General features: G+C 46.4%; 1 protein-coding gene across 1 annotated transcript; it reads right to left on the reverse strand.

Annotated features, from left to right (window-relative positions):
* Positions 1-308: 308 nt before the first annotated feature.
* Positions 309-25,736, reverse strand: LOC308676695 (nucleobindin-1-like). The gene is made up of 13 exons (XM_081342689.1): positions 25,523-25,736; positions 18,219-18,332; positions 15,850-15,957; positions 14,192-14,324; positions 12,760-12,863; positions 11,904-12,089; positions 11,619-11,709; positions 9,267-9,325; positions 8,766-8,858; positions 7,392-7,481; positions 4,697-4,867; positions 3,494-3,605; positions 309-1,011 (listed from the first exon to the last, which is right to left on the reverse strand). The coding sequence occupies exons 2-13, from the start codon at positions 18,318-18,320 to the stop codon at positions 893-895; spliced, it is 1,368 nt and encodes a 455-aa protein (XP_081198815.1). The 5' UTR covers positions 18,321-18,332; positions 25,523-25,736; the 3' UTR covers positions 309-892.
* Positions 25,737-27,217: the final 1,481 nt, after the last annotated feature.

Consider the following 27,217-nt stretch of genomic DNA (forward strand, 5'->3'; position numbering starts at 1 on the left):
TGACTCGGGCGGTTGGAACGCTGGGCAGGTGGTTTAGCAAGCCCGTGTTCGCGACCGGGCAGCTGCCGTGGGGTTGAGCTCTTATTCTTCACTCCAGCTCCTGCTGGGGGCATGAAAGGAGACACCCCCCCAAACTGGGTGTCCCCAGGGCAATGGTGATGTCACCAGCTAATCCTTTCATCCGTGCTTCTGGCACAACTGCAAAAAACACAAAAACCTGCCGAGTGTACAGATACTGAAACCATGTCGCATGCAAAGGGAAGATGGTGTACCGGGAGGGGGGGGGGAATGCAAAAAAAAAAAAAGACTCCAAGGGATTCAATTTATTAAATAAAACGGAACCAAATTGTTTTAGAACGAAATCCAGCAACTCTCCAACATGTATTTTGCAAACGGATGCAACGCTGTATTTCTGGGAACCGACTGTGGACACGGAGGAAAGAGGGCAAAGCACAATGCTCTAGTTAAGAGGCACCATACTCAGTACCATTATCTTCCCTTCTATTTACCCATGAGCATTTCTGAAACTGTGGGATTAAAATTACCCGAGAACGTCACGATGCCTAACCCTTGCTTCCTTCTCTTTGGCCTGCCCCAACCCTTCTGAACACAAAAGCCATCCTTACTCTCCCCCCTCCCTTAATTACTTCCCTCTGCCAAGGTATCCCCAGGAGAGTCACAGCCATCTGTTTCGTATTTAAAAAAAAAAAGTTTGCTTGCTTGGAAAAAGTGGAGGGTTGGGTGCAGAGGACAACCATTAAGCTTTCTCCTTCTGTAAACAATGCCTTGCATGGTCTCTCCTCCACAATCCTGGGGTGAAGTTTGATTCAGATACCCTGACAACGAGAAAAGAAGAATATGCGGAGCCCTCTGTGCACGCCATAGCCATGTTCTATTGGACAGCTACTTCTGGGTGTGCTTGGTTTTGAAGAGGCTCTGCTTGGTCTTTCGGAGCATCCTGCTCTGGTGCTCCAGGGGCTCCTTGATGGGACTCAGGAGGAGAAGCATGATCTGGAGAAAAGAGAGAAGTGTTACGTCCACTGGTGCGATTCACCTTAAGAACCTTGTTCTTCAAAATACCTAAGGTAAAGGTAAAGGTTCCCCCTCACATGCGTGCTAGTCGTTTCCAACTCTAGGGGCCGGTGCTCATCTCCGTTTCAAAGCCGAAGAGCCAGCGCTTGTCTGAGGATGTCTCCGTGGTCATGTGGCCGGCATGACTAGATGCCAAAGGCTCCCGGAACGCTGTTACCTTCCCACCGTAGTGGTCCCTATTTTTCTACTTGCATTTTTTACGTGTTTTCGAACTGCTAGGTTGGCAGAAGCTGGGAGTAGCAGCAGGCGCTCACTCTGCTACACGGCACTCGGGATTCGACCCACCAAACTGCCGACCTTCTGATCGACAAGCTCAGCGTCCTAACCCACTGAGCCACCGCGTCCCTACCAAAATACCTACTTACCCACAGATTTGGGAGTGAAACCAACACCTGAGGGACACCTTCTCTAGAAGTTTTTTTTCTTCACAGAGGTTAGACCAGGGGTAGGAAACCTTGGCTCTTTTAGGACTCGTGGACTTCAACTCCCAGAATTCCTGAGCCAGCCACGCTGAGGGGAAAGGGAGAGGTTTCCAAGCTGAGCCATGCTGGCTCAGGAATTCTGGGAGTTGAAGTCCACGAGTCATAAAAGAGCCAAGGTTGCCTACCTCTGGGTTAGACTTATGAAGATGGCCTGGTGTTTGTTGCTTGAACTGAGCAAGGATCAGGAAACAGATGGGCTTACAGATGTTGACTACTACAACACTCAGCAGCCCCAACAGCAATTGCCAATGATGCAGAAAGCTGTAGTCCAGCAACAATTGTAGCGTCAGAGATTTCCCATTTGGGTCCCTCTCATTTCTATGAGTTTATGAATTTGGTTTACTGCAGCCTGCACTGCCACCTCGTGGGATGATGTGCAACCAGCCATCCCAAAGTCACCGGGAATTAGCTAACCTCTTTATCTCGACCCACACAAACTTTCAGGATTTTTGGACGAGTAAAAAAACAGAGGCCAGCCTTTATTGAAAACCTTACAAATTTTCTCGCCATATCCGTTAAGTGAATCACTGCAGTTGTTAAAATTGGTAACATAGTTGTTAAGTGAATCTGGCTTCCCCACTGACTTTGCTTGTCGGAAGTTTGCAAAGGGGGATCATGTGACCCCGGGATACCAACCGTCATAAATGTGAGTCAGTTGTCAAGCATTTGAAAGTAAATCACTTGTTTGGTCAGAAGTCACTTCTTTCAGTGTCGTAATCTCAAACAGTCGCTTTTGTTTACCTCTTCTCTTGGAAAAGGAGTGGGGGGGGGAAGTCCTTGGCTGCTGCATAGCTAGTGTGAAGTCCTGTGCAAGACTTATGCTTCCAGATCTTCTTAGTGCCAAAGGACCTGCTTAGTTGAGGCTAGAACAGTTTACACCTAACTTCCCTCAGAAGAGAAGAGTAAGGATGCTTTTACAGTAATGTCTGGCACGGTGGCTCAGTGGGTTAGGACGCTGAGCTTGACGATCAGAAGGTCGGCAGTTTGGCGGGTCGAATCCCGAGTGCCGCGTAACAGAGTGAGCGCCTGTTACTCGTCCCAGCTTCTGCCCACCTAGCAGTTCGAAAACACGTAGGAAGATGAAACTTTGGGCTAACTGAGAAAATAGAGGATTATTTGTACAGACAGTTCTCGACTTACAACAGTTCATTTAGTGACCATTCAAAGTTACAGCGACATTGAAAAAAGTGACTTATGACCATTTTTCACACAACCGTTGCAGCATCCCCACCCTTCACATGATCAAAATTCAGATACTTGGCAACTGGTTCGTATTTATGATGGTCGCAGGGTCCTGGGATCACGTGATGACATTTCTGCAACCTTTGGACAAGCAAGAAAAGTCGTAAAATGGGGCAAACTCACTTAACTAATATTTCATTTGGCAACATAAATATTGGGCTGCACTGTGGTTGTAACTTAAGGACTACTTAAGTATTATGTGGTCTTGAAGCACCGCCAAACAGGCTAGCAGTAAACAACAGCCCAATCAGGGAACTATAAAGACTACTCCCACTTAACACCGATAGGGCAAGCCTTGAGTGTATGAAATATGAGCAAATCCCATTCATTATCAGTACTGAGGATGTAACCTATTTTGGCAATGAAACATCTGCAAGAAAATAACCAAAGTCAGAGAGCATCATGGACCCATTACTGCATCAATTGTTTTATTCTATGGCTATACTGAGCTCAGTTACACATACATAAGTACAATTAGCAGGAGTACTAGCAACCAAGCAACTCCAAAGTTGTAAGGCAAAGAATTCTGTCTTTACCTTACGATGAAACGGCTTTAGAAAGCCATGTTCTCCTAACTCTTTTAAAGCAACTTGGAATCCTGGTCTTCCAATCTTTTCCCTCTCTCAAATGGACCTAAATTGCCCTCTTCCCCAAAATCATGGCTTTCTGGGTCTTACCTGCTGGGGCCGCATGAGGTGGCTGTGCCTGGAACTTCAATTCTCCCCCAGGGCCAACCTTGGGCGCTTGATCCAGTTGTTGAGATTTCCTCTGTTCCATCTGAAGCACAACCTGGAAAGGATGGGAATGTGGAAACAATGCCGTACAGATTTTATTTTTCTTAGGCTTGCAGATGGAGACTGGCAGTTTGGCGGGTCGAATCCCGAGTGCCGCATAACAGAGTGAGCGCCTGTTACTCGTCCCAGCTTCTGCCCACCTAGCAGTTCGAAAGCACGTAAAAATGCAAGTAGAAAAATAGGGACCACTACGGTGGGAAGGTAACAGCGTTCCGGGAGCCTTTGGTGTCTAGTCATGCTGGCCACATGACCACGGAGACGTCCTCAGACAAGCGCTGGCTCTTCGGCTTTGAAACGGAGATGAGCACTGGCCCCTAGAGTTGGAAACGACTAGCATGCATGTGCAGGGGAACCTTTATCTTTACTTCAGAAACTTTTTACAATTTGAAAGTTTTGGTTCAGGTATTTGTTTTAATCCTTCAAAGAAAGGATTCAACCAAGAAATAGCTCCCTATAAAAAAGATCCTAAGGAAATCTATGGTCCTCCGTATGTTACTGAACTACAGCTCCCATCATTCCCTACTACTAAGCATACTATATAGAGCAGCGTTTCTCAACCTTGGCAACTTTTAAGATGTGTGGACTTCAACTTCCAGAATTCTGGCAGCTGAACTGCACATATTGTTGTATAGTTCAAAAATATCTGGAAATCACAGGATCCCATACTGCCATATAATTTTTAATTTTTTAATTTTAATTCCATTTATATCCCGCCCTTCTCCGAAGACTCAGGGCGGCTTACAAGCTTAGTAGTAGCCTTCATTCTATGTATATGCCTGCTTATTAGGGCTTTCACACACACCCCAAGCGGCATTATTACAAAGTCAGCTTAATTGCCCCCAACAATCTGGGTCCTCATTTTACCTACCTCGGAAGGATGGAAGGCTGAGTCAACCTTGAGCCTGGTGGGATGCGAACCTGCACTAATTGCAGGCAGCTGGTGATACTTAAGGAGGCATTAGCCCACTGCTCCACCAAGGCTCTGTCAGCATGACATGGGGCCTCTGTTTCCCCTTATCGAAAGAAAGCATAGTGTTCCGATTTCTGTACTACAATGTGTATCCCTCTAATTAAAATGTTCCCTACCTGTTGATACTCCTTCTTCTGAGCATCAAGTTCCACCTGCCGTTGCTGGAGCTCTTGATGTTCCTGGTGAAGCTGTTCTGTTCGCCGGTTTAACTCTGCCTCTTGAGCCTTGAGCTCCGCCTCAAATCGCTGGAGTTCCGCCTCTGAGTAGATCTGTGTTTCTTCTACTGTCTAGATAGGGGCAGAAAAAAAGAGACCATTGCCCTAAGAAGTACAAGAATACCAAATCTGTGAGCCACCTGGTATCACATAACATAGTGTATAAATATTTCTGGGCAGGGAGAAACCAGTGACAGGATACCTATGAACCTCAATGCAGTTCTTAAAAAGTATTTCCCCCCCCCCCGGGATGCTACCTGGATATGTTGGACAGCAACCTGTTTTGCTGCATTAATTTTGGAATAATTCAAATCTCTAACTCAGGGCTTTTCAACCATTTCACCCATTGTACCGTTTTTAGGATATGGCAACATCCGAGTACCACCAGTCGCCTAGCAAGGTGTCAAAAACTTAATGACCAAAAAAAAAAAAAGGAAAAAAAGTGATGAGGTACAGGTAGTCCTTGACTTACAACAGTTCGCTTAGTGACTGTTCGAAGTTACAATAGCACTGAAAAAAGTGCCCCCCAAGCCACAGCCGAGTAAGACACCTGCCTGCCCACTTGGCGGCGCTCTTCCTCCTGTCCAAGGTTTTCATCATTGTGAGCATTTCTGTTGAGGATTGGCAGCGGGGGTGGGGGTGGTGGGGTGTTTGGTTTTTATTCCCCCCCCATCTGCTGGGTGGTTGCAGCAGGTTTTGGTCACTTCACATGACCCTGGGACACTGTGCCCGTCATAAATATGAATCAGTTGCTAAGCATCTCAATATATATCACAAGACCCTGGAGATGCTGCAACATTCCAGCTGATTGGCACTTCTTCTGGGCTCAGCAGAAGCGCCAGGATCAGCACCGAGCTCCAGCTGGAGCCTGGCACTGATCCTGGCACTTCCGCTGAGCCCTGACAGCCCTGCGGCTCCAGCCGTCTCTCGCTCAGGCTTGTGCCGTGCTGCCACCGATTCAGCTCATTCCCCTCCCCGGCTACCACTTTTCTAGGATGGTCGCGTACCACCTGCCAGGTGCCAATGTACCACAGGTGGTACCCGTACCACTGTTTGAAAAGCCCTGCTGTAACTTTTTTCCCCTTAGCCATGATGGTTGGGACTGATGCATGTCTGAAACACCAGACATGCATTTGCGAAACACCGCAAATCGCTGAGCCACTTTTCAGCTCAGGAGTACAATCAAACATATCTAGAATGAATCTGCTCTCAACCCCATTCACCTTTAGATGTTCGTTCTCCTGGAAATATTTCACTGGGGTTATCAGGACTGATGAAACAAGTGATTTCTCTGCCATAAGATTGTAAGGAGAGCCTTCCTGGATTATTTACATCAGGGGTGTCAAACTCGCAACGACACATGACGTGTCACGACGTATCGCGACTTTTTCCCCCATTGCCGGCAATGGGGTGGGCGCGGTTTTTATGGGACGCACCCGGCCCACGGGCTGGCAGTTTAACACCCCTGACCTATATAGTCCAGCATCCTGTTCCTGTTGAAGCCAAATGGCTAATCAACACAGGGAAGTTTAAAACGTGATGGGATGTGCAAATGGCCTTGGGATGGAGGAGGAGGAGGAACTGCAGCCTAGAAAATGGTCAGATAAAAGAGATTATCTCAGCTCACTGAAGGGCTGGATGAAGAAGGGATGTCAGAAGGGCCCTCCTTAGTTCTCTGGAAAATGAAGGCAAGGGAGGAGTACTACTTTCAGAATCGTAAAATTCTGTTACTGTAATCTTACAATAATGTTAGGGCACTACCTCGAAGGGTAGTCTAAACACAAAGCAGGATCTAGCCAAGACAGCATGCTCCTGTCCATCTCCTTAATCAATATTCAGAGGCCTCTGGCCGCTATTGCTACAACCAGAACTATTAAGACTAGCCGCCAACCAAAAGCTGCCTCCTGAATTAGTGTGCCTGATCCCTTTTAAATTTTTGGATGTAGGAATGTTTGAAGAGCCTAGAAAAATGTTTCCCAACTTTAGCAGCTTTAAGATGGATAGACTTCAACTCCCAGAATTTTCCTTCCAGACTAGAGAATTTAAGTCACAGAAAGGGACTGGAGATTAGCTTCTCTAACAAGTTTTCAGAGGACAATCTCTGGCTGCGGAGGGAGAAAGTTAAAATGGTCTATCACAGGGGTCTTCAAACTTGGCCTTTTTATAACTTGTGGGCTTCAACTCCCAGAATTCCTCAGCCAGGCATGTCCCAGGTCTATCATAACCTACCCCACCTAGAGTTCTTCCAGTGTGCTGGAATTCAACTCACTCACTTCTCTAAGGCTATACTGATCAGGGAATATGGGAGTTGAAGGTCCAAAAGATTAGTAAGTGTGTAGTAGCTGGGGAAAAAAAATATCTAACCATCCACTTGCTACTAGAACAGGGCTAGGCAACCTCGGCTCTTTTATGACTCATGGACTTCAACTCCCAGAATTCCTGAGCCAGCCAAGCTGGCTCAGGAATTCTAGGAGTTGAAGTCCATGAGTCATAAAAGAGCCGAGGTTGCCTACCCCTGTACTAGAAAAATGTTTTCTCAAACCTTCAGACCAACATTTGGAATCCCACTCAGATAAGACAGTGTCATTTCACACACCTCCCATCCATCAGCTTCATTAAATTCCTTCCTCTGAGTGGATTTAACAAACTCTTCTAGGGTCACCAGCCGATCCTTATTAAGATCCACCTGCAGGAGGAGAAGAAGCGGAGGAAAGAAAATGAAATTGCTTCCTTCTTTTTGTACTTTCCCTGCCAAGACTAATAGATTTTGAGAAGTCTCACAAAATAATTAAGGACTCATCCCATTTCTCTACTTGCTTTGGGTTGTAATTCATCTGCAGGGGACCTTCACTTTCTCAAAGCCCAGATCAAGCAAGGGTGCTTCACTAACCCAAACCAAGGGCTGTGGCAGTATTTAGAATGTACATTTACTTTTTACACAAAGAACAGTAGCCAAAGGCAAACACAGAGTTACGTTACACACATTATAAACAAACAAATCCAAGAATGAAGGTATAATAAAGAATCGTCCTGGATTGAGCAAAGCCCAACCTATTATCCTATTTCCACAGTAGCTTAACATGTACAGTAGGTACGAGGTAGCTAAGAACATATCACGCCAAGATATAACGAGCTTTCACTTCCACTGTGGGAGTCAGAGAGACTCCGGTTTGGAAACCATGATTTATTTCTTAGCTCACTGTACAAAACCAGACATATTGATCTATCACGTTAGTAGGATGTGTGAACCCAGTTTTTCTGAAGCAGAATGTGAATGAAACTGGGGCTGCTTTAAGATCTTTCTTTGACGCACATTTTTGGGGGAACTACCTTCTGGGTCATTTTGATTGGTACTACTGTAATAGTTATCGATCTGGAAAATAAAAACTGGAATTGACAAGAGACATCCCACCCCCCCCACCCCCCACCCCAATTAGTTAAAAATCCACTTGTTTCCAATAACCATCATCATTAAAGATTAGCCAGACTTTGTTTCAAGGTAGAACCCGGCAGTTGCAGTTAATAAATAACAGAAGTGAAATAATTATTCTTCCTGAGGAAAAAGTGAACTGGACTAGACTGGGGGTAGGGGGGGGGGACTAGTTCTCCTATCTTAATGTTAAAGTATAACCTGTGATTCCTTTGAAGACCAAGGGGCTTTTAAAGAAACAAATTCCCAATAAACTGGTCTCCACTAGTCGTGCTAGTAATGCAGGATCACTTTTCTCTTTCTGCAAAGCTTTGAAAGACAGCCAGCGCAGAAAAAAGACGCCTTCTTTTGCTCTTTGCAAGCTCTCACAAGTGAGACAAAGAAAAGAAAGACAGACAAGTCTCTTGTTCTCTTTCACCAGGCAGAGGGGATCAGGAGGCAAAGAGATTTCGGGAGAGGAAGAAATCTCCTGTTCTATCTATGGGTTGATTCGCATTTTTTTTTTGCTTTTATATTCACGCACTTAGCTCGTACACTTACATTCTTCATGACGTGTTCTCGCATGCGCAGCCGTTCTTCCTCCATTTCTAACATATCGTCCTCCTCATTTCGGGGATCGTACACCTTGTCCAACTGCAAAAAAAAAAAAAAAAGATTCCTTAAGCTGGTGTTTGCCTAGTTCAGGGCTAGGCAACCTTGGCTCTTTTATGACTCATGGACTTCAACTCCCAGAATTCCTGAGCCAGCCAAGCTGGCGCAGGAATTCTGGGAGTTGAAGTCCACGAGTCATAAAAAAGCCGAGGTTGCCTAGCCCTGGCCTAGTTTGTCCCCATCCCCAAGGGGAAAAAAAATCCAGGGATTGATGTTGTCACTTTTTGTACGCAAAATATGTGTTCTATCTCTGAGCTGGTAAGTCCAGCTTGCAAGACTGCTCTGGAGTTTTGTTTTGTTGTTTTTTTTTGTTTTTTAGGATCACGGCTAAAGCACGCAAGTTGTCTAAATTACAGGACTGTTATCAGGAAGAGTACGTAAAGAACTTGCCTCCTTAGTGAAAAGTGCCTCCAATTCCTGCTCGTCCAGCACCCCATCGCCATTGGTGTCTGGGAGGGAAAAAAAAGGGAAGAATGTTAAGTGAAGCACATCAGATGTGAACCACTGATCTTTTCTTACGCTCAAACCCACATGCCTCTTTGAAAGATGTTGCAAGTGGGGCTGAACTTTGTTTGAGATGGGCCAATAAGTTAGAACAAAGTATGCTACCAGCTACACCAGAGGTCTCCAACCTATGGGCCACGGCCCACTACTGGGCTGCGTGAGTGGCTGGCCAGTGCACGTGTGCACACACTTCCCTCCCCTCGCGCCGGTGCTAGCCAAGCCACGAGCCATGAGCCTTGTACCGGCGCTAGCCGAGCTGCGAACCTCGCACTGGTGCTAGCCTCGCGCCAATGCTAGCGGCCCCATTTGTGGAGTGTGCATGCTTGCGGCCCCGTTCGCGCACATGCTTGCACAGCCACGTTAGTGTGCCTGTGTGTATGCGCATAAAAGTGCCTGCCCCTCCCTTTCCCACTGAGCTGCCAACCCAGAAAGATGGGGGACCCCTGAGCTACACTCAGAAACAGGTAGTCCTCGACTTACGACCACAACTGGGACCTAAATGGCAGCTGTTAAGCAGTTTTACACAGTCGCTAAGCAAAACTGGTTTCCCCCATTGGTTTTGTTTGTTGGAAATTTCCTGGGAAGGTCAGAGATGGTGATCACGTGGTCCCAGGATGCTGCAACCGTTGTAAATACATGCCGGTTGCCAAGCAGACAAATTCTGATCGCGTGACCACTGAGACACTGCAACACTGTTAAGTAGGAAGACTGGAACATAAGTACTATTTTCAACACCACTGTAACTTCAAATGGTTGTTGTTCAAAAATGGATCTAAGTCATGCACTACCTGTATAAGCCAGAATTGCTAAGAATTCTGACATCTCAGTTCAGGAACCACGTATAGATAATCCTCAACGTACAACCACAATGAAGCCTAAAATTTCTGTTGCTAAGTGAGACAAGTTTCGTTTTGCCCCATTTTACAGCCTTTCTTGCCACCGTTGTTAAGTGAATCACTGCAGTTGTTAAGTTAGTAACATGGCTGTAAAGTGAATCTGGCTTCCCCAAAAGGTGATAACATGACCCCAGGACACTTCAATCGTCAGAAATATGAGCCAGTTGCCAAGCATCCAAATTCTGGTCACGTGGACATAGGGATGCTGCAATGATTGTGTGAAAATTGTTCATAAGTCACTTTTTTTTCAGTGCCATTATGAAGTTTGAACGGTCACTAAACAAAAGGTTGTTAAGTCGAGGACTACCTGTAAAGTATATGCTTAGACTGCTAGTTCTTTCTACTTAGATTCCACCTGCCAGGAAAAAAATATTCATTAATGCAGGGGTTTGGAGGGGGCGGGGAAGAAGCTCCCTATTGCATCAGAAATCCACACTGTGGCTACTCCTCTCGTAATCAATACTGAAATTATAGTCAGTGGCTGTTTATGGTTCAAAGAAGCCACAAAGAAGAACTGGGACATAAGATAAGGGGTAGTTAATTTATTTCTAGTCAGTTACTTTCATTTCACTTGTATCAGGCTTCCCTCATGCTAGTGGCCAGCAGTTGTATCAAGATATTTAAATTTACAGCTGGAACAGTGGGGGTTGTGTAATGAGTCAAAACACAGTTATAGCTGATTGACTGAAGAGAGCTGGCTATTGTGTGAGGCAATCTAAGCTGTGATCGGTTGCCCTGAGTGAAAAGGGTTCCCCCCCTTATTTCCTGCCTTTTTCTTTTGTATGCACCATGTGCTCTGTAAGTTACCCGATGATGCTCCTGTTTGCCTGATTATCTTGTCTGGTATATAAAGGTAAAGGTTCCCCCGCACATGCGCGCTAGTCGTTTCCAACTCTAGGGGCTGGTGCTCATCTCCGTTTCAAAGCCGAAGAGCCAGCGCTTGTCCGAGGATGACTCCGTGGTCATGTGGCCGGCATGACTAGACGCCAAAGGCGCACGGAACGCTGTTACCTTCCCACCGTAGTGGTCCCTATTTTTCTACTTGCATTTTTACGTGCTTTCGAACTGCTAGGTGGGCAGAAGCTGGGACGAGTAACAGGCGCTCACTCTGCTACGCGGCACTCAGGATTCGACCCACCAAACCGCCAACCATCTGATCGACAAGCTCAGCGTCCTAACCCACTGAGCCACCGCGTCCCTTTGTCTGGTGTATATATAGATCTAAAATATATTTATTTATATAAAACCACAAGTACGTGTCAGAATCTATGACTTCATTTGGACACCAGCTGCACAATTCCCTGACAAGTTGTCTTAGAACTACACAGACAGACGTCCCTACCATGAAGCTTGAAGAACGTCTTGGGGTTAAATTCATTGGGGTCCAAACCATCCGTCTCCTGCCAGACCTCTTTGAGCTGATCACGGCTGCCCTGCAAGGACAGAATGAGGGACTCAAGTCAAATGTCTATGCAGATTCTGAATCATCCAGGTCATGGTTGTCCCAAAGGTACTTTTCCAAAAGGCAACTGGACTTGATGCTTTTTGAAGGTCCAGATGCTTTTTGGAAAAGCATATTTGGGACAACTCAAGCCAAAATAAGCATCCAAAACCGTGGAAGCCCTACAGGGACGTTGACTTTGGCGTGCTCCTTGTGCTTCTTCTTGAGCTCTTCAAAATGTGCTTCTTCCTCACGACGCTTCTCCTCATCCAGAGATTTCAAGTATTCCCGACGCTCGTGCTCTTTCATCATCTCGTAGCGTTTGAACTCCTCGTGGTGAGCTGCATCATAATTCTCCAGGTCCTTGGTAGCCTAAGAGGGAAAGACAGAAAAGCAAGAACCAACATTACTGGCACGGGAGGAAATCACCTTCCTTTTATAATCCCCCCCCCGCCCCCGCCATCCCACTGGTTTCCAAATAATCCTGAACCGTTGCATCACTTTCACTTGCCTCTAATTTCTGCCAATGACCCCAACATTGCCTTAATGCAGGCCTATCAGGTCCAGATTAGAACATTCTCAGCATAACAGAGTTGGAGGGGACCTTGGAGGTCTTCTAGTCCAACCCCCTGCTCAGGCATGAACAAATGGTCGTCCAATCTCTTTTTAAAGATTTCCAGTGTTGGAGCATTCACAACTACTGGAGGCAGGTTGTTCCACTGATTAGAAGCTGGGGCTTCCCTTTTAGCACTGACCTAACCAGGCACTCCAAGACCCTCAATAGCTGAGCATCAAATTAAGCTAAAAAATAAAAGAGATTAATCTATAACCGCTTTGAATCGAACACCAAAGCCTTCTAAGCATTTCTCACCACCCTCCTCTCTGCTCTGCCAAGTCTGGACAAGGGAAAGGAAAAGAAGGAACAGAGAATATGCTCTGTACTTGAATCCACAATATACCGAGGTAAAGGAGGAGCCAGAGCATGCAAAGCAGATTTAAAGACTTAATTATCTGAAAGAAATAAAAAATAAATTCAACATACAGCTTTAATGAGCAGCTCCAAATCTCGGGCTTCAAACGTGTGCTGGTTTTGAGAGTCCAGATGTTCAAACTGCTTCAATAAAGCCAGGTGATCAACCTGCACATCTGATGGGAGGAGATGAAAAACGGAGATGAAGACTACAGCTTCAGATTTGAAGCTTATAATAAAAACCAGACAATACTGGGGCTCATATACTGTGCTACACCAACATTTGCTTAACCGTTGTTTATTGTACACTGAATGCTTGATTCACACGAGTGTCAAAGTCAATCATGTCACGTGATGTATCACGATGTTTTTTGCTTTTGCAGAGCTGGGGTAGGCTTAGTACATTCAAGAAAACAGGTCGATAGATATTTTTTTTCATATTTGAAAACACATCTTTCATTACTAGATTTTGAAGATGGGACTTTTGAGAATTAAGTCCACTCCATTCCTCTTTAATATCCTGAGGCACAAGGGGAAGAATATCAAACTGATTTGAAGACAAACCAACCGTTTTTCATCATTTAGCCAAATATTTATTTATTTATTTATTTATTTATTTATTTTAAATTTCTATACCGCCCTATTCCCGAAGGACTCAGGGCGGTTTACAGGGCAGCATAAAATACAATATAAAAATAATATAGAATTAAAATACATTAAATTAATTAAGCCCAATTAAAACATTTAACTTATGATTATTTGGCTAAATGAAAAGCAATTGGTTTGTCTTCAAATCAGTTTTCTCTAATATTACTGCCAATAGACTTTCCTTTGTGCCTCAGGATATTAAAGAGGCAGTTAAGAACTGTTAATCCAGGGATTAATTTATCTGCGAGGTCCTTGGTATTCTGAACTTCGTGGTTTTCTTGCAGATGTTTCAATACCAGACTAGGTAACATCATCAGCGCATTGATGATACAATACCATAATGGCTGCCACAAGATTTGTCTGTTTGCATAATGATTCCATAGCAGGAATGACCAGGTACTAAACAGCTATTCTCCATCTATTCAACTAATTATAGTATAACAATTTTATTTTTTTTATTTTAATCCCATTTATATCCCGCCCTTCTCCGAAGACTCAGGGCGGCTTACAATCTAAGCACAAATCAAATGTGCTTAGCAATAGCCTTCATTCTATGTATATGCCTGCTTATTAGGGCTTTCGTCCCCCCCCCCAAGCAGCATTATTACAAAGTCAGCTTATTGCCCCCAACAATCTGGGTCCTCATTTTACCTACCTCGGAAGGATGGAAGGCTGAGTCAACCTTGAGCCTGGTGGGATGCGAACCTGCACTAATTGCAGGCAGCTGGTGTTACTTAAGGAGGCATTAGCCCACTGCTCCACCAAGGCAATAAAACCCAGGATTGGGGCTTCACACATTCTCTGTCCTCAGCATTTGCAGGAATCCCACCATCAACACTCTCCTATCTCAGCTCACCTTGTTCCATCGTGGCATCCATTTTGGCTTTCAGGAGCATCCGGAGCCGGGACACCTCCTGTCTCTTCAGTTCATCTAACTTAGTGCGGACGCTGTGACCAACAAAGTCCAGCTCTTTGCTAAGTTTTCCACTCTGAAAGGAGCAACAAGGAAGCAGATATTTTATTTTTATCCTAGCCTTGTGTTAAGGAATTCATTGTATATGTAGTCGCTTCTTTTATCTCACAACAAACTTGAAAGGTACATTATTTATAATTTATACCTACAATTTCAATTTATAACTCACAGGCTAGAGTGTGCTTGACTCAAAGTAATTTGGATGAACACTGGGATTTGAATCCAGGTAGGTTTTCTCATCCTAACTGGTCACTACATCACGTTGATTCTGTTATTGGGACCAGAATGTTCATTTTTAAGGAAGGTGGTTAAGTGAGTTGCTCTGATGATTTTTTGCCACAATTGTTAAGCAAATCACTTCAGTCATTAAGTGAATCATGTAGTAATTAAGCAAATCCTACTGACTTACTTGGAAGCTGCTTGGATGGCTGCAAATGGCAATCGTCCTAGGACACTTTAATGGTCTAACTCAGGGGTCTTCACACTTGGCCCTTTTATGACTCGTAGCGTTTGAACTTCATTTCGTCGCCCCTTACGCCTGCCTATCTCCTAAGCCAGGGCTCTTCAAACTTGGCCCTTTTATGACTCGTGGACTTCAACTCCCAGAATTCCTCAGCCAGGCACAGCTGGCTGAGCAATTCTGGGAGTTGAAGTCCACAAGTCATAAAAGGGCCAAGTTTGAAGACCCCTGGTGTAAATACATGCCACTGCCTGAATTTTGATCACATGACCATGGGCATTCTGCATCCAGCTGTAAGTCATTTTTTTCAGCACCATTGTAACTTCAAATGGTTACTATATAAATGATTGTAAGTTGAGGACTACACACACACACACACACACACACATAATTGCCCTATATTTCACTTTAAGACACAGAAAAATAGGATAATTTTCCCTTCTGCAAGTGAAAAGCACTATAGTAAAGGTGGTTTGTATCCATTACTGACTCCAAAATACAGGTTCAAGTTTACAAAATTGAACTTATTTATTTATTTATTTATTTATTTTTGGGACTTATATGCCGTCCTATCTCCCGAAGGACTCAGGACGGCTAACAACAATAAAATACAACGATACAAAAGTTAAAAAGAATTAAATTAACAGCCCCAAAAGATTAAAATTAATAAATTAAAAATTAAAAAACATTTTAAAATCCCTGTCGTCAGTCCAGGTCAGCCTGATGAAAAAGGAATGTTTTAAGGTCGTGGCGAAAGGACCGGAGATCCGGGGCCATCCGAAGCTCAAGGGGGAGCTGGTTCCATAGAGCTGGCGCTCCCACAGAGAAGGCCCTCCCCCTGGGGGTCGCCAGCCGACATTGTCTAGCCGACGGCACCCTGAGGAGGCCCTCTCTGTGTGAGCGCACTGGGCGATGGGAAGTCGTTCCCAGCAGCAGACGGTCCTGCAAATATCCCGGGCCTAGGCCATGTAGGGCTTTAAAGGTAAGTACCAGCACCTTAAAACTTCCCACAATGGTAGTAAGAGAGGACTCAGCCCTTGTTAGGACATAGCCACCCTGCTCTTTGTATGTCCCAGTTCACCTTGATGTCCTCTGCATTGGCTGCTTGAAGTTTTTCCCGGAAATGCCCATCGGTTTCCAGCACATTGATGACTTCTTGGAGGTAGCGGTGATAATATAAGCCTGTGTCCTGCAGAAAAACAAAAGTCAGGAGTCAGGAGCCAGATCCACTTGGGGGGGGGGTAAAAGCCCTAATAAGCAGGCATATACATAGAATGAAGGCTATTGCTGAGCACATTGATTTGTGCTTTAAATTGTAAGCTGCCCTGAGTCTTCGGAGAAGGGCGGGATATAAATGGAATTAAAATAAAAATAAAAAAATAAATAAATGTTGTACTTCTGCAAATGAGGCGTATTGAAACTTCTCTTCTGCTTATAGGTAGTGCTATTCAGGCTATATTAGCAACGACATTCACAAGTGAATTTCAGAAAGGACAACATCATACTAATAAAATGAAAAATAGATTATTAAATACAAGGACGCAAAGGTTATGCTTAGAGGATTTTACAGTCTAAAAGTGAAAATAACCGAGGAGGAAGGGAAAAAAATAACAAGCGTGGCTAAAAGCAAACAGAATGCATTTATATTATGATGTCCACTTAAACTTAGTTTGAGAATAGCAGTCTTCCCCAGCTTGAGCTCATCTTAGGTATGCTAGTTGGGGAATTCTGGGAAATGAAGTCCCCGTTTAAGAACCTCAAGTTGGGAAAGGATGAAGTAGAAGATTAGAGCCAAATGTTCTGGGTTTTTTTCTTTTTTGCCAAAATGTTTACTGAAAAAAAAAACCCTGAAGAGACTTATCACTGTACGTAATATCATCCATGAAATAATTTGAGAGGGAACGATAACTTCTGGTGTCCAAGGATAGTTCATTATATAGTTAGGGCCCAATGCCTTGGGCGGGGGTTGGACTAGAACACAGGTCTGCAACCTGCGGCTCCGGAGCCGCATGCGGCTCTTTCAGCCGTCTCCTAGTCCTCGGCCATGTGCAGTCCAAAAAAAGAAAAGTGGGACTAAAAAAGTTTAACCAATCAATTCAAATATGCAGGGTAGGTGCATATCTCGCCTTGGCTCCACTCTTCAGTCAAACCCTGTTCTGCACATGCACGCATGTACGCGCATGCGCACACATTTTTTGCGGCTCCCAGTTTTTCCTTTTGTGAGGGAACCGGTTCCGAGTGGCTCTTTCACTGTTTCAGGTTGCTGACTCCTGGACTAGAAAAACTCCAAGGTCCCTTCCAAGCCTGTGATTAATGCCTTGGGGATGAATAATTACCATTTAAACCCCAGCACCAGATAGTGCATGTGTCACAAGACTAGTTATGGAAAGCACAAATTTGGGAAGGGACAGTACAATTGCCGTGGTATCTTATGTAGGGGTTTCACTTTGGCCCCTCTTGGAAACTTGTGGGCACCAGATTCTTCTGAAATTTGGTCCAACGCCATTTGTCATCTTACGTTACCTGTAACAGCTTTAACAGTGTATCCATACAATCTTTATTTGCGGCTCAGGTAACTAGAATAAGATGATCTCAGGCCAGTTGTCATAAGGTAGTGAGGAAACCTTGAGGAAACCCCCCCCCACTTCCAAATGAGAGTTAATACAATAGTTCATGAACTGAACAAAACAACTCACTTTAGCCGTACCAGTTTAGCCACATATTTCTTCTACAGATGCTCAATCCGATGCCAAGTCCCAAATGCTGCTTCACTTCCTTCCGTTCTCCTTACCCTCTCACCTAACCCCACATGAAACTTTTGACCGCAATTAGTATTGCTAAGATATGGTGCCAGGGAAGCCATTCCAGGTGGAATTGTGCTGAGCTTAAAGGAGCAGATTCCATTTCAGTATCAAAATCTTACCACCTCAGTTTCCAGTCCAAGCTGGTTCTCTGGCAGCCAGGGAGTTGTCCAATTTGGGAAGGGTCAGTACAATTGCCATGATGTCTTACGTGGGGTTTCTATACAGGTCTCTGCCAGTTTGCAAAAATGGCTAAATTGACTTGTTTGCTTAAGGAAAGATGATAATGTATTAAAAAGAGAGAGAGAGACCTTTTGTGAACTTCTTTGCTGAAAACTTGATAAAAATCAATGGGCAATTTGGGTATTTATTGATTCAAAAGTTCTGTTTATGGGAAGAAGAAAACCATGCTTGTCATTTGGAAGGGTGGAGTTGGCAATTATTAGGTTTGCAACTCCTGCAAAGAAAAGCTGAAATGCTTTAGAGACAGGTATAATGTTATTCTTACTTTTCCTTTACTCTTTTGTATGTTTTTTTTCTCTTTTAGTGTTTTAAACCTAGATAAAATCCTCTTACAATAAAACATATATATGTACGTATAAAGGCCTCTGCCAAGCAGAGAACAATGGACAATCATCAGAGCACTTACTGGTGGTTCTGGGGGAGTTTCTTGTTTCTCTTTGGGCCGTTCAATGGGCACACAGATAGCCAACCCCAAGAGGGCAAAGCCCATAAACCACGGTAGATGCATCTTCCCGAGTCCCTGAAATCAAAAGCCATATAAAGAAAAGAGAAGGTAAGCAACCTAAGAGCGGAAAACAAGCTGCTTTAATAGGACTGAGTTTGGAGCAGGGCTCCAGTTTAAAGGGAGAAGCTAGAAAGTCTAAAATAGGAACCCTTTGGAAAGTTGCTCAGTTCAAAGTGGAGCAAGCAACAAATTCCTGGGTCACGAATCTTCTATTTCCACCGAAAGAAACTCAAGGTATCAAAGTGACATTTCCCACCCCCACCCCCACTGTAAATCAAGCCCTAACCCAAAATCCAGAAGTATCTGAATGCTCCAACACTGCAAGTGTCTATGGAGATTCTCAATCATCCGGATCATGGTTATCCCCAAAGTGCTTTTTCAAGAGGCAACTGGACTTTATTTTTTCTCTGAAGCCATTTCACTTCTCATCCAAGAAGCTTCTTCAGCTCAGACTGGATGATTTTTTTTTTTAAAAAAATCCCATTTATATCCCGCCCTTCTCCGAAGACTCGGGGCGGCTTACAATCTAAGAAACACAAATCAATGTGCTTAGCAATAGCCTTCATTCTATGTATATGCCTGCTTATTAGGGCTTTCGCGCCCCCCCAAGCGGCATTATTACAAAGTCAGCTTATTGCCCCCAACAATCTGGGTCCTCATTTTACCTACCTCGGAAGGATGGAAGGCTAAGTCAACCTTGAGCCTGGTGGGACTCGAACCTGCACTAATTGCAGGCATTTATTTATTTAGCGTATGGCTGGTCACACACATAATTAAAAGCACTTCATATTTACAAGTTAGAACAGTTAAAACAATTTTTTTTAAAAAAGAAGCAATTATAAAACCTAAGAGGAAAACAGAAATAACATTTCAGAGTTTAATGTCAAGTTTGGTGATCCAGTCAGTAGCTGCCGTTGTTACGCAGAGGAAGTCCTTAAAATCTCCTGGGTATCTTCTATTAGTGCATTCCCTCACTATATGCTGGATAGTCTGTCGGGGAGCCCCGCAATCACATTGTGCTGAAGGTGTCTTTCCCCATTTATACAGAGAATCGGCACACACCCCATGAGTCGTTCTAATTCTATTGTATGTCACCCATATCTGTCGGGGTAGATTAAATCCTGGAGGTATACTATTAGGATTGATATGCTCAGAAATATCTTGGGAGGTATAGCTACTCCATGCTTCCATCCATTTTTGTATAGTGCTCTGATTTTCGGCCAGCAGCTTAAGCACTGTGAGGAGTGGTGGATTGTGTTACTTTTTTTTATTAGTTTAGTTTAGTTTAGTTTTATTAAATTTTTATACCGCCCTTCTCCCGAAGGACTCAGGGCGGTGAACAGGGCATATAATAAAAATACAAAAATACAAAAGTTAAAATAGAATTAAATTAATGCCCGAAATAAAACAATAAAATATACAAATATTTAAAACCCTAAATTAACTCCCCATCAGGCCAGGCCAGCTTGTTCAAATAGGTGGGTCTTTAACCCGCGCCGGAAGGAGCGGAGATCCGGTGCCATCCGGAGCTCAACCGGCAGTTGATTCCACAGAGCCGGGGCGCCCACAGAGAAGGCCCTCCCCCTGGGGGCCACCAGCCGGCATTCTCTGACCGGAGGCACCCTGAGGAGGCCCTCTCTGTGGGAACGCACAGGGCGGAGGGGAGTTGACGCCGGCAGCAGGTGGTCCCCGAGGTATTCCGGACCCATGCCATGTAAGGACTTAAAAACCATCACTAAGACCTTGAACCTCACCCGGAAGACAACTGGTAACCAATGCAGCTCGCGGAGCAAAGGTGTAACATGGGAGTACCGGGAAACTCCCAAGACAACTCTCGCGGCCGCATTCTGTACCAGTTGGAGCCTCCGAGTGGTCTTCAAGGGAAGCCCCATGTAGAGAGCATTGCAGTAGTCAAGACGAGAGGTCACGAGCGCATGAGTGACCGTACACAAGGCCTCCCGGTCTAGATAGGGCCGCACCTGACGCACCAGGCGAACCTGAGCGAAAGCCCCCCTAGTCACGGCTACTATATGATCTTCTAAGGTAAGCCGCGAATCTAGGAGGACTCCCAAGTTGCGCGCCCTATCCACGGGGGGTAAAGACTCACCCCCCATAAAAAGAGATGGAACATTTTGAATGTCCCGGGATGCCGGAATGTACAGCCACTCAGTCTTGTCAGGGTTGAGTTGAAGTCTGTTCCTCCCCATCCAGACTCGAACCGCCTCCAGGCAACGGGACATCACAGCGAGGGCATCACTGGGGTGGTTTGGGGTCGAAATAAAAAGTTGGGTATCATCAGCATATTGATGATACCCAACTCCAAAACCACGAATGATCTCACCCAGCGGTTTCATGTAGATGTTGAACAGGAGAGGCGAGAGAACCGACCCCTGAGGAACTCCACAAACGAGAGACCTAGGGGCCGATCTCTGCCCCCCTGCCAACACCGACTGCGAACGTCCCAGGAGATAGGAGGAGAACCACCGAAGAACCGTGCCTCCCACTCCCAATCCCCTGAGACGCCGCAGCAGGATACCATGGTCGATGGTATCGAAAGCCGCTGAGAGGTCTAATAGGACTAGGACAGAGGAACATCCCCTATCCCGGGCCCTCCAGAGATCATTCACCAGAGCGACCAATGCCGTCTCCGTGCTGTACCCGGGCCTGAAACCCGATTGGTACGGATCCAGATAATCCGCTTCATCCAGGACCAGAGGGAGCTGATGCGCCACCACACTCTCAACAACCTTCGCAAGAAAGCGAAGGTTGGAGACTGGACGAAAGTTGTTCAACACAGCTGGGTCCAAGGCTGGCTTCTTGAGGAGGGGTCTCACCACCGCCTCCTTCAAGACGGTGGGGAAATTACCCTCACTCAAACAAGCAGATATCAACGCCTGGAACCAGCCTCGTGTCCTCTCCCTAGCTGCATAAACCAGCCAGGAAGGGCACGGGTCCAATAAACATGTGGTGGAGCTCAGCCTCCCCATAATCCTGTCCACTTCATCAGGGGTCACAGAATCAAACTCCTCCCAGATAACATTGACAAGACCGCCCGTCTCCTGATCGTCAGACTCTGCCCAGCTGGAGTCCAAACCGGTCCGAATCCGAGCGATTTTATCCGACAGATGCTGACCAAACTCCTCGGCACGACCCTGCAAGGGATCCCCCCTCACCTCCTGATTAAGAAGTGAGCGAGTCACCCTAAACAGGGCGGCCGGGCGATTATCTGCGGACGCGATGAGGGTGGAGAAGTAATTACACCTCGCCGCCCTCATCGCTGCGAGATAAGACCTAATATAGGTTCTTAACCGCAACCGGTCGGATTCGGATCGGCTGGACCTCCAGCAGCTCTCTAGGCCCCGTTTCCGACGCTTCATCTCCCGGAGCTCCGCGGAAAACCATGGAGCTCGCTGGGATCTGCACCGGGTCAGGGGCCGCAAGGGTACAACTCGGTCCAGTGCCTCAGTGGCTGCCCTTTCCCAGGCTTCCACTAAGGCATCCGCCGAGTTGTGAGCGACGGAGGCAGGTGGGGATCCCAGCGCTGCCTGGAACCCGTCAGGGTCCATTAAGCGCCTGGGGCGGTACCATCTGATTGGTTCCGTATCCCCACGGCGGGGGGTGGTAAAACGGAAGACCAGCCGCAGGAGGTGATGATCGGTCCATGACAGGGGCATAATAAATGGAGAGCCCCCACCAAGATCATCCAACCATCGTCCAGATAAAAAAACTAGGTCCAGGGTGTGGCCTCCCTCATGAGTTGGTTCAGAAATTACCTGCGTCAGGTCCATGGCCGTCATGGAAGCCATGAACTCCCGAGCTAACTCAGATGACCCTCCCAGGGATGGTAGATTGAAGTCACCCAAAACTAAAAGTTTGGGGAACTCAATCACCAAACCGGAGAGGACATCGAGTAGCTCAGGCAGGGCTGCCGCTGTGTGACTAGGCGAAACGTACACCAGCAGCAAGCCCAACTGCGCCCCCGAACCAAACCTCAAAAAGAGAGACTCACACCCGACTATCTGAGGGACGGTGGTCTCCCGCGGACATAAGGTCTCCATGATAACTACCGCCACTCCCCCGCCCCTACCTTGAGCCCGAGGCTGGTGTAACGCTCGGAAACCTGGTGGGCAAAGATCAACCAAAGGGACCCCACCCTCTGGGCCCAACCAGGTTTCGGTGATACAAGCCAGGTCCGCATGCTCACCCTCCACCAAATCCCGCACAAGGGGAGCCTTATTAACCACGGACCTGGCATTCAGGTAAACCAGCCGGAGCTCAGGAGGCTGCACATCCTCGCTCCCGGCACCTCGGGGAAGAAACAGAGGGTCGGAGCGCCTCACCGCTTGTAAACAGCGGGGACGGCCCTCCCGATAACGATACGGCCCTCTGTCCATACGCCTGCTGCCATACCCCAGTGTCGTGGGAATCGGTAATCCCACGACCCGCTCCAGAGCCCCAGATGTAACCACACCCCGCTCCCCCCGAACGCAGTCGGACCCAGGCCTGGCCTGCACCATGGTTGTATGGCCACCCCCCATAGTCAAACAACCATTACCCCCCACCCCTCTCCCTAACCCCCTAAAAAATTTAACTAAAAAATTAACCAGGGGCCTCCTATTAAATTTGGATCGAGAGCCCCTGACCTTACCCGGCCATCTCTCAGGGTCCCAATAATTGGGCCCTTCATTGAGACTGGGAGTGGCAAAAAAGGTGGGACGCACCCAGGAGAGGGGGGCACCCCTGAGGGCGAGCAAGTCCGTGCTGGAATATCTGTACATAAGTCCAACAAGTCCAGATAAGGCAGTCCCATAATGGAAAAGTCCAGTAGGAGGTTCTAAAGGAAGGGCGTGAAACATTCGGACCATCAACCAGCCTACTGCCACCCGGTTGGATGCTCCCGGGGGCAGACCCCAACCCGTCCTCCCACGACAGGTCGAAAGTCTGATCCAGGGGATGGTCCAGAATGTACACCCTGGGTGGGGCATAACCCATAGAGCTCCCACCTCTATGGGAGTGCCGATGTAAAACAAGCCGCTCTCCCACTGCGGCTTGCACCCAGGTCCATCCCAGTCCAAAGGGGAATAGAGAGGCAGATGGAAAGTTAGTAATTGGCAGTCCACCGGAGCTGCTATGGCCACCGCAGACCAGATGAAAAAGCACCGACCACTGCCATATCGCTGCCGATGGAACGGGCCAGCAAGCCCCGAAAACGCCGTCGTCGCCATCACCGTCGGAGGCTGGAACAAGGCAAACGAAGCAGCAGCACCGCCGCCATCGCCGCGGTCGTCCTCTCCACTGCCCAAGGCAGCCCGAGGACGCCGTCACCGTCGCCACCTCCGCCGCCGGCAGCAGCCCGAAAAACGGTACCAGGGACATCCCTGCCACCAAGCTGACCAGCGGTCGTCCCCTCCGCCGTCGAAACGGCCCGAAGACGCCGCAGCCGCCGAAAGCGGTCCGAGGCAGGTCCAACAGAGAAATCGCCGCCGCCGCCGCCGCCATCGCTGCCAACACGGAAGCGCCAAAATGGAGGCGCCGATCAGCTGGAGCTCCGAGGCCACCGCCGGTCAGCTGGAACTCCGAGGCCGCCGCCGATCAGCTGGAGCCTCAGAAACGCCGCCGAAAACCGCCGAGAGCCGGCCAGAAGCAACAGCGTCGCCCGAAACAGCAGAAAACGCCGTCACCACCAGCTACAACCCCTCAGGAGCAGCCCGAGGCAGCCCGGAGACGCCGAGGCGAAGCGACCCGGAGACGCCGAGGCTGTAGAAACCGGCAGGCCGAGACCAAACACAGCAAACACAGCGGCAGCGCAGACGAAGCAGATGGAAACAGCGGGCGAAGCAGCAGACGGAGCAGATGGAAACAGCCACTCATAGACGGGAGAAAACCAACAGCAAGCTACCTCATTCTTTGCCTCTAGAATTAATAGTCCAAATCCCCTACCCAGGGGCCCAAAAGGACCCCTGAGGGGCTCCCAAGGGACGCCAACAACTGGAGCTCGCGGAACTCAGCCCAACACGTCCGCCATCTTGAAATTAAAGAGTTTTACAAAAAAAGTTTTTACAAAACATCCCCAAAACCCACCCGCCCCAAACCACCCCCCTCCCCCCCACTTCCCAGAGCTGAATACAGGGTCATAAATATAATAATCATATTCTAACTAAAATTATCCATTATAAAATTAACCAAATTCATAATGTGCTTTAACTCCCCTTTAAAATTGATACATAAAAACATAATAATAACTTAAACAAAAATATAATCAATACTAATACTAAAGTTAATAAAAATCTAAAATCTACTCATAAGCTAAATGGAACTTTTTAGTCCCATATTTATTCTGAATATAATCTATCCATCTCCTCCAAACTGAAATATATCTTTCTTGCGAATAATCCTTCAAATAAGCAGAAATCTTAAGACATTTCTGCAAGATTCGATACCTTAAGTACCCATTCTTCCATAGTAGGCAAACTATCCTTCTTCCAATATTGTCCCACCAGTAACCGTGCTGCTGTTATCAAGTTCAACATCAAATTGATTTCTTTGGTATCACAATCTACAACAATACCCAATAAAAACAATTGTGGAGAAAACTATCTTTCTGTGGATTGTGTTACTTAAGGAGGCATTTAGCCCACTGCTCCACCAAGGCTGATGATCCTTCCCTTCCCCACCATCCAAAATCAGAGCTGAAGAAGCTTCTTGGATGAGGAGTGAAATGTCTTCCAAAAAAAAAACCACAGCCCAAGAAGGTCCAGTTGCGTCTTGAAAAAGCACACTGGACGTTTTTAAGAAGAGATTGGACGACCATTGGTCAGAAAGGGTATATAGGGCTTCCTGCCTGACCAGGGGGTTGGACTAGAACAGGGGTAGGCAACCTCGGCTCTTTTATGACTCATGGACTTCAACTCCCAGAATTCCTGAGCCAGCATAGCCATAGCTGGCTCAGGAATTCTGGGAGTTGAAGTCCATGAGTCATAAAAGAGCCGAGGTTGCCTACCCCTGGACTAGAAGACCTCCAAGGTCCCTTCCAACTTTGTTACTCTGTTAAAACCGAATCCTACAAAATCGCCTTGTCCAGATAAACACAAAGAAGCTTGACACCCCAACCCCCCGCCCCTTTTTTGTTTTTGTTTTTCGACATAGCAAAAATCAGCTGCCAAATCAACGAATACACCCTTCCGCACAGCCGGGGCCGTACTTACGGTAGAGAACGGGACTCTCCTTCCTTTACAAACTCTGATCCGGAACCGCCAGAGATGGAGAAGGAAACGTGAAGCAAACGCACTCTGTGCATGCGCAGACAAATCTTCGGGAAACGCCGTTGTTTTTTTTTTTCTTTTCTCACCCGACACCCAAAAGTTAGTTTGGGCGGGACTGCGCACCACGTGATCCAGGCCGCGAACGTTCTACCAGCTTACTCCGCTCTATCGCCTCAGTCCATCTCTAAACCCCGCCTTTACATCTAACCTAGCTGGCCACGCCTCTTTATACTGAGTTTTCGGATACGTCACTTTCTACCCTGTCACGTCCGGCGCTCCATTTTGCAATCATGACCTGTGCTTCACACTCTTTTGCATAGAAGGCCACGCCTTCGCTTCGTTCCTCTTCCCCCCTATTTGCGGGGGGGGGGGGAAACATATAAGAATCCGCCCCCTTTTTCTAGAAGGAACGCTCCTCCCCTTTTCCCCCACCCCTCCTTTCTAGAGTTTTCTTGTAGGAACCGAAAGAAATAAAGTCTGATAAAACCAAGGAGAAAGGTCACTGAATGTCATGTGTCGGGATAAATACGTGGCAGGATTTCTTTATAAATTTATTTGGAATTCAAGAAATCAATTGAAGCCTGGGTGAAAAAAACAATAACCAAACCTGCTCCTGAGCATGTTCAAAGTGCATAAAAATAGAACTATCTGACCTCGGTTGCGAAAATTCAAGATAATCGCTATTAGTGAAAGCTTAACTCTTTGCTGCCGTCTTATATGCTGTCCGGATTTTTTGCCCTCCAAATGGGATAGCCCTAATTAAAAACTACACAGGAATGTCTTTTTTAATTTAAAATTCAGATTTGTCCACAGGAAAAAATCTCCAAACGGGTTCTTAAAAGGTGGGCAAATGAAGATTTGGATTTTCCAAAATTCTAGCTTCGATTGCATAGAAAGCAAATAACAAACAGCAGGGGCAGGATTGATATTTCAATGTTTCTCAAACTGGGCAGCTTTAAGATGTGTGGACTTCAATACCCAGAATTCCCCATGGCAGGTTGGAGAATTCTAGGCACTGAAGTTCACAGAAAGCTGCCAACATTTGAGAAACAACGGGGTCCAGTTTTAAAACGGAACCTGGAAATTAGATTTTACAATCTGCTTCTACTTCTGCAGTCCCAGGCAGGCCTCCAAGTGGATTGCTGTCCAAAAGTTTTGGTGGGCTGTTTGGTGCAGGGGATTGTGTGGGCAGGAATATTAAAAGGTTAGAAAAATAGAGTACAAGTAGTCCTTGACTTAAGACCACAATTGAGCCCAAAATTTATGTTGCTAAGTGAGACATTTGTTAAATGAATTTTGCCCCATTTTTTTAAAATCCCATTTATATCCCGCCCTTCTCCGAAGACTCAGGGCGGCTTACAATTTAAAGCACAAATCAATGTGCTTAGCAATAGCCTTCATTCTATGTATATGCCTGCTTATTAGGGCTTTCACACACACCCCCAAGCGGCATTATTACAAAGTCAGCTTATTGCCCCCAACAATCTGGGTCCTCATTTTACCTACCTCGGAAGGATGGAAGGCTGAGTCAACCTTGAGCCTGGTGGGATGCGAACCTGCACTAATTGCAGGCAGCTGGTGTTACTTAAGGAGGCATTAGCCCACTGCTCCACCAAGGCTCTTTTGCAACCTTTCTTG

The sequence above is a fragment of the Vipera berus genome, assembly GCF_964194415.1.
Source record: "Vipera berus genome assembly, chromosome: W".
In the NCBI taxonomy this organism is placed as follows: Eukaryota; Metazoa; Chordata; class Lepidosauria; order Squamata; family Viperidae; genus Vipera; species Vipera berus.

What these genes read in the sequence shown, in the direction of transcription:
- LOC308676695 (XM_081342689.1), bottom strand. Translation starts at nt 18,320, where the DNA reads ATGCATCTACCGTGGTTTATGGGCTTTGCCCTCTTGGGGTTGGCTATC. An exon ending in GAGAACACGTCATGAAGAAT is followed by an intron (nt 7,482 to 8,765) that starts GTAAGTGTACGA and finishes CTCCTCCTGCAG; the next exon opens with GTGGATCTTAATAAGGATCG. An exon ending in ATGAAGCTGATGGATGGGAG is followed by an intron (nt 4,868 to 7,391) that starts GTGTGTGAAATG and finishes GCCCCTATCTAG; the next exon opens with ACAGTAGAAGAAACACAGAT.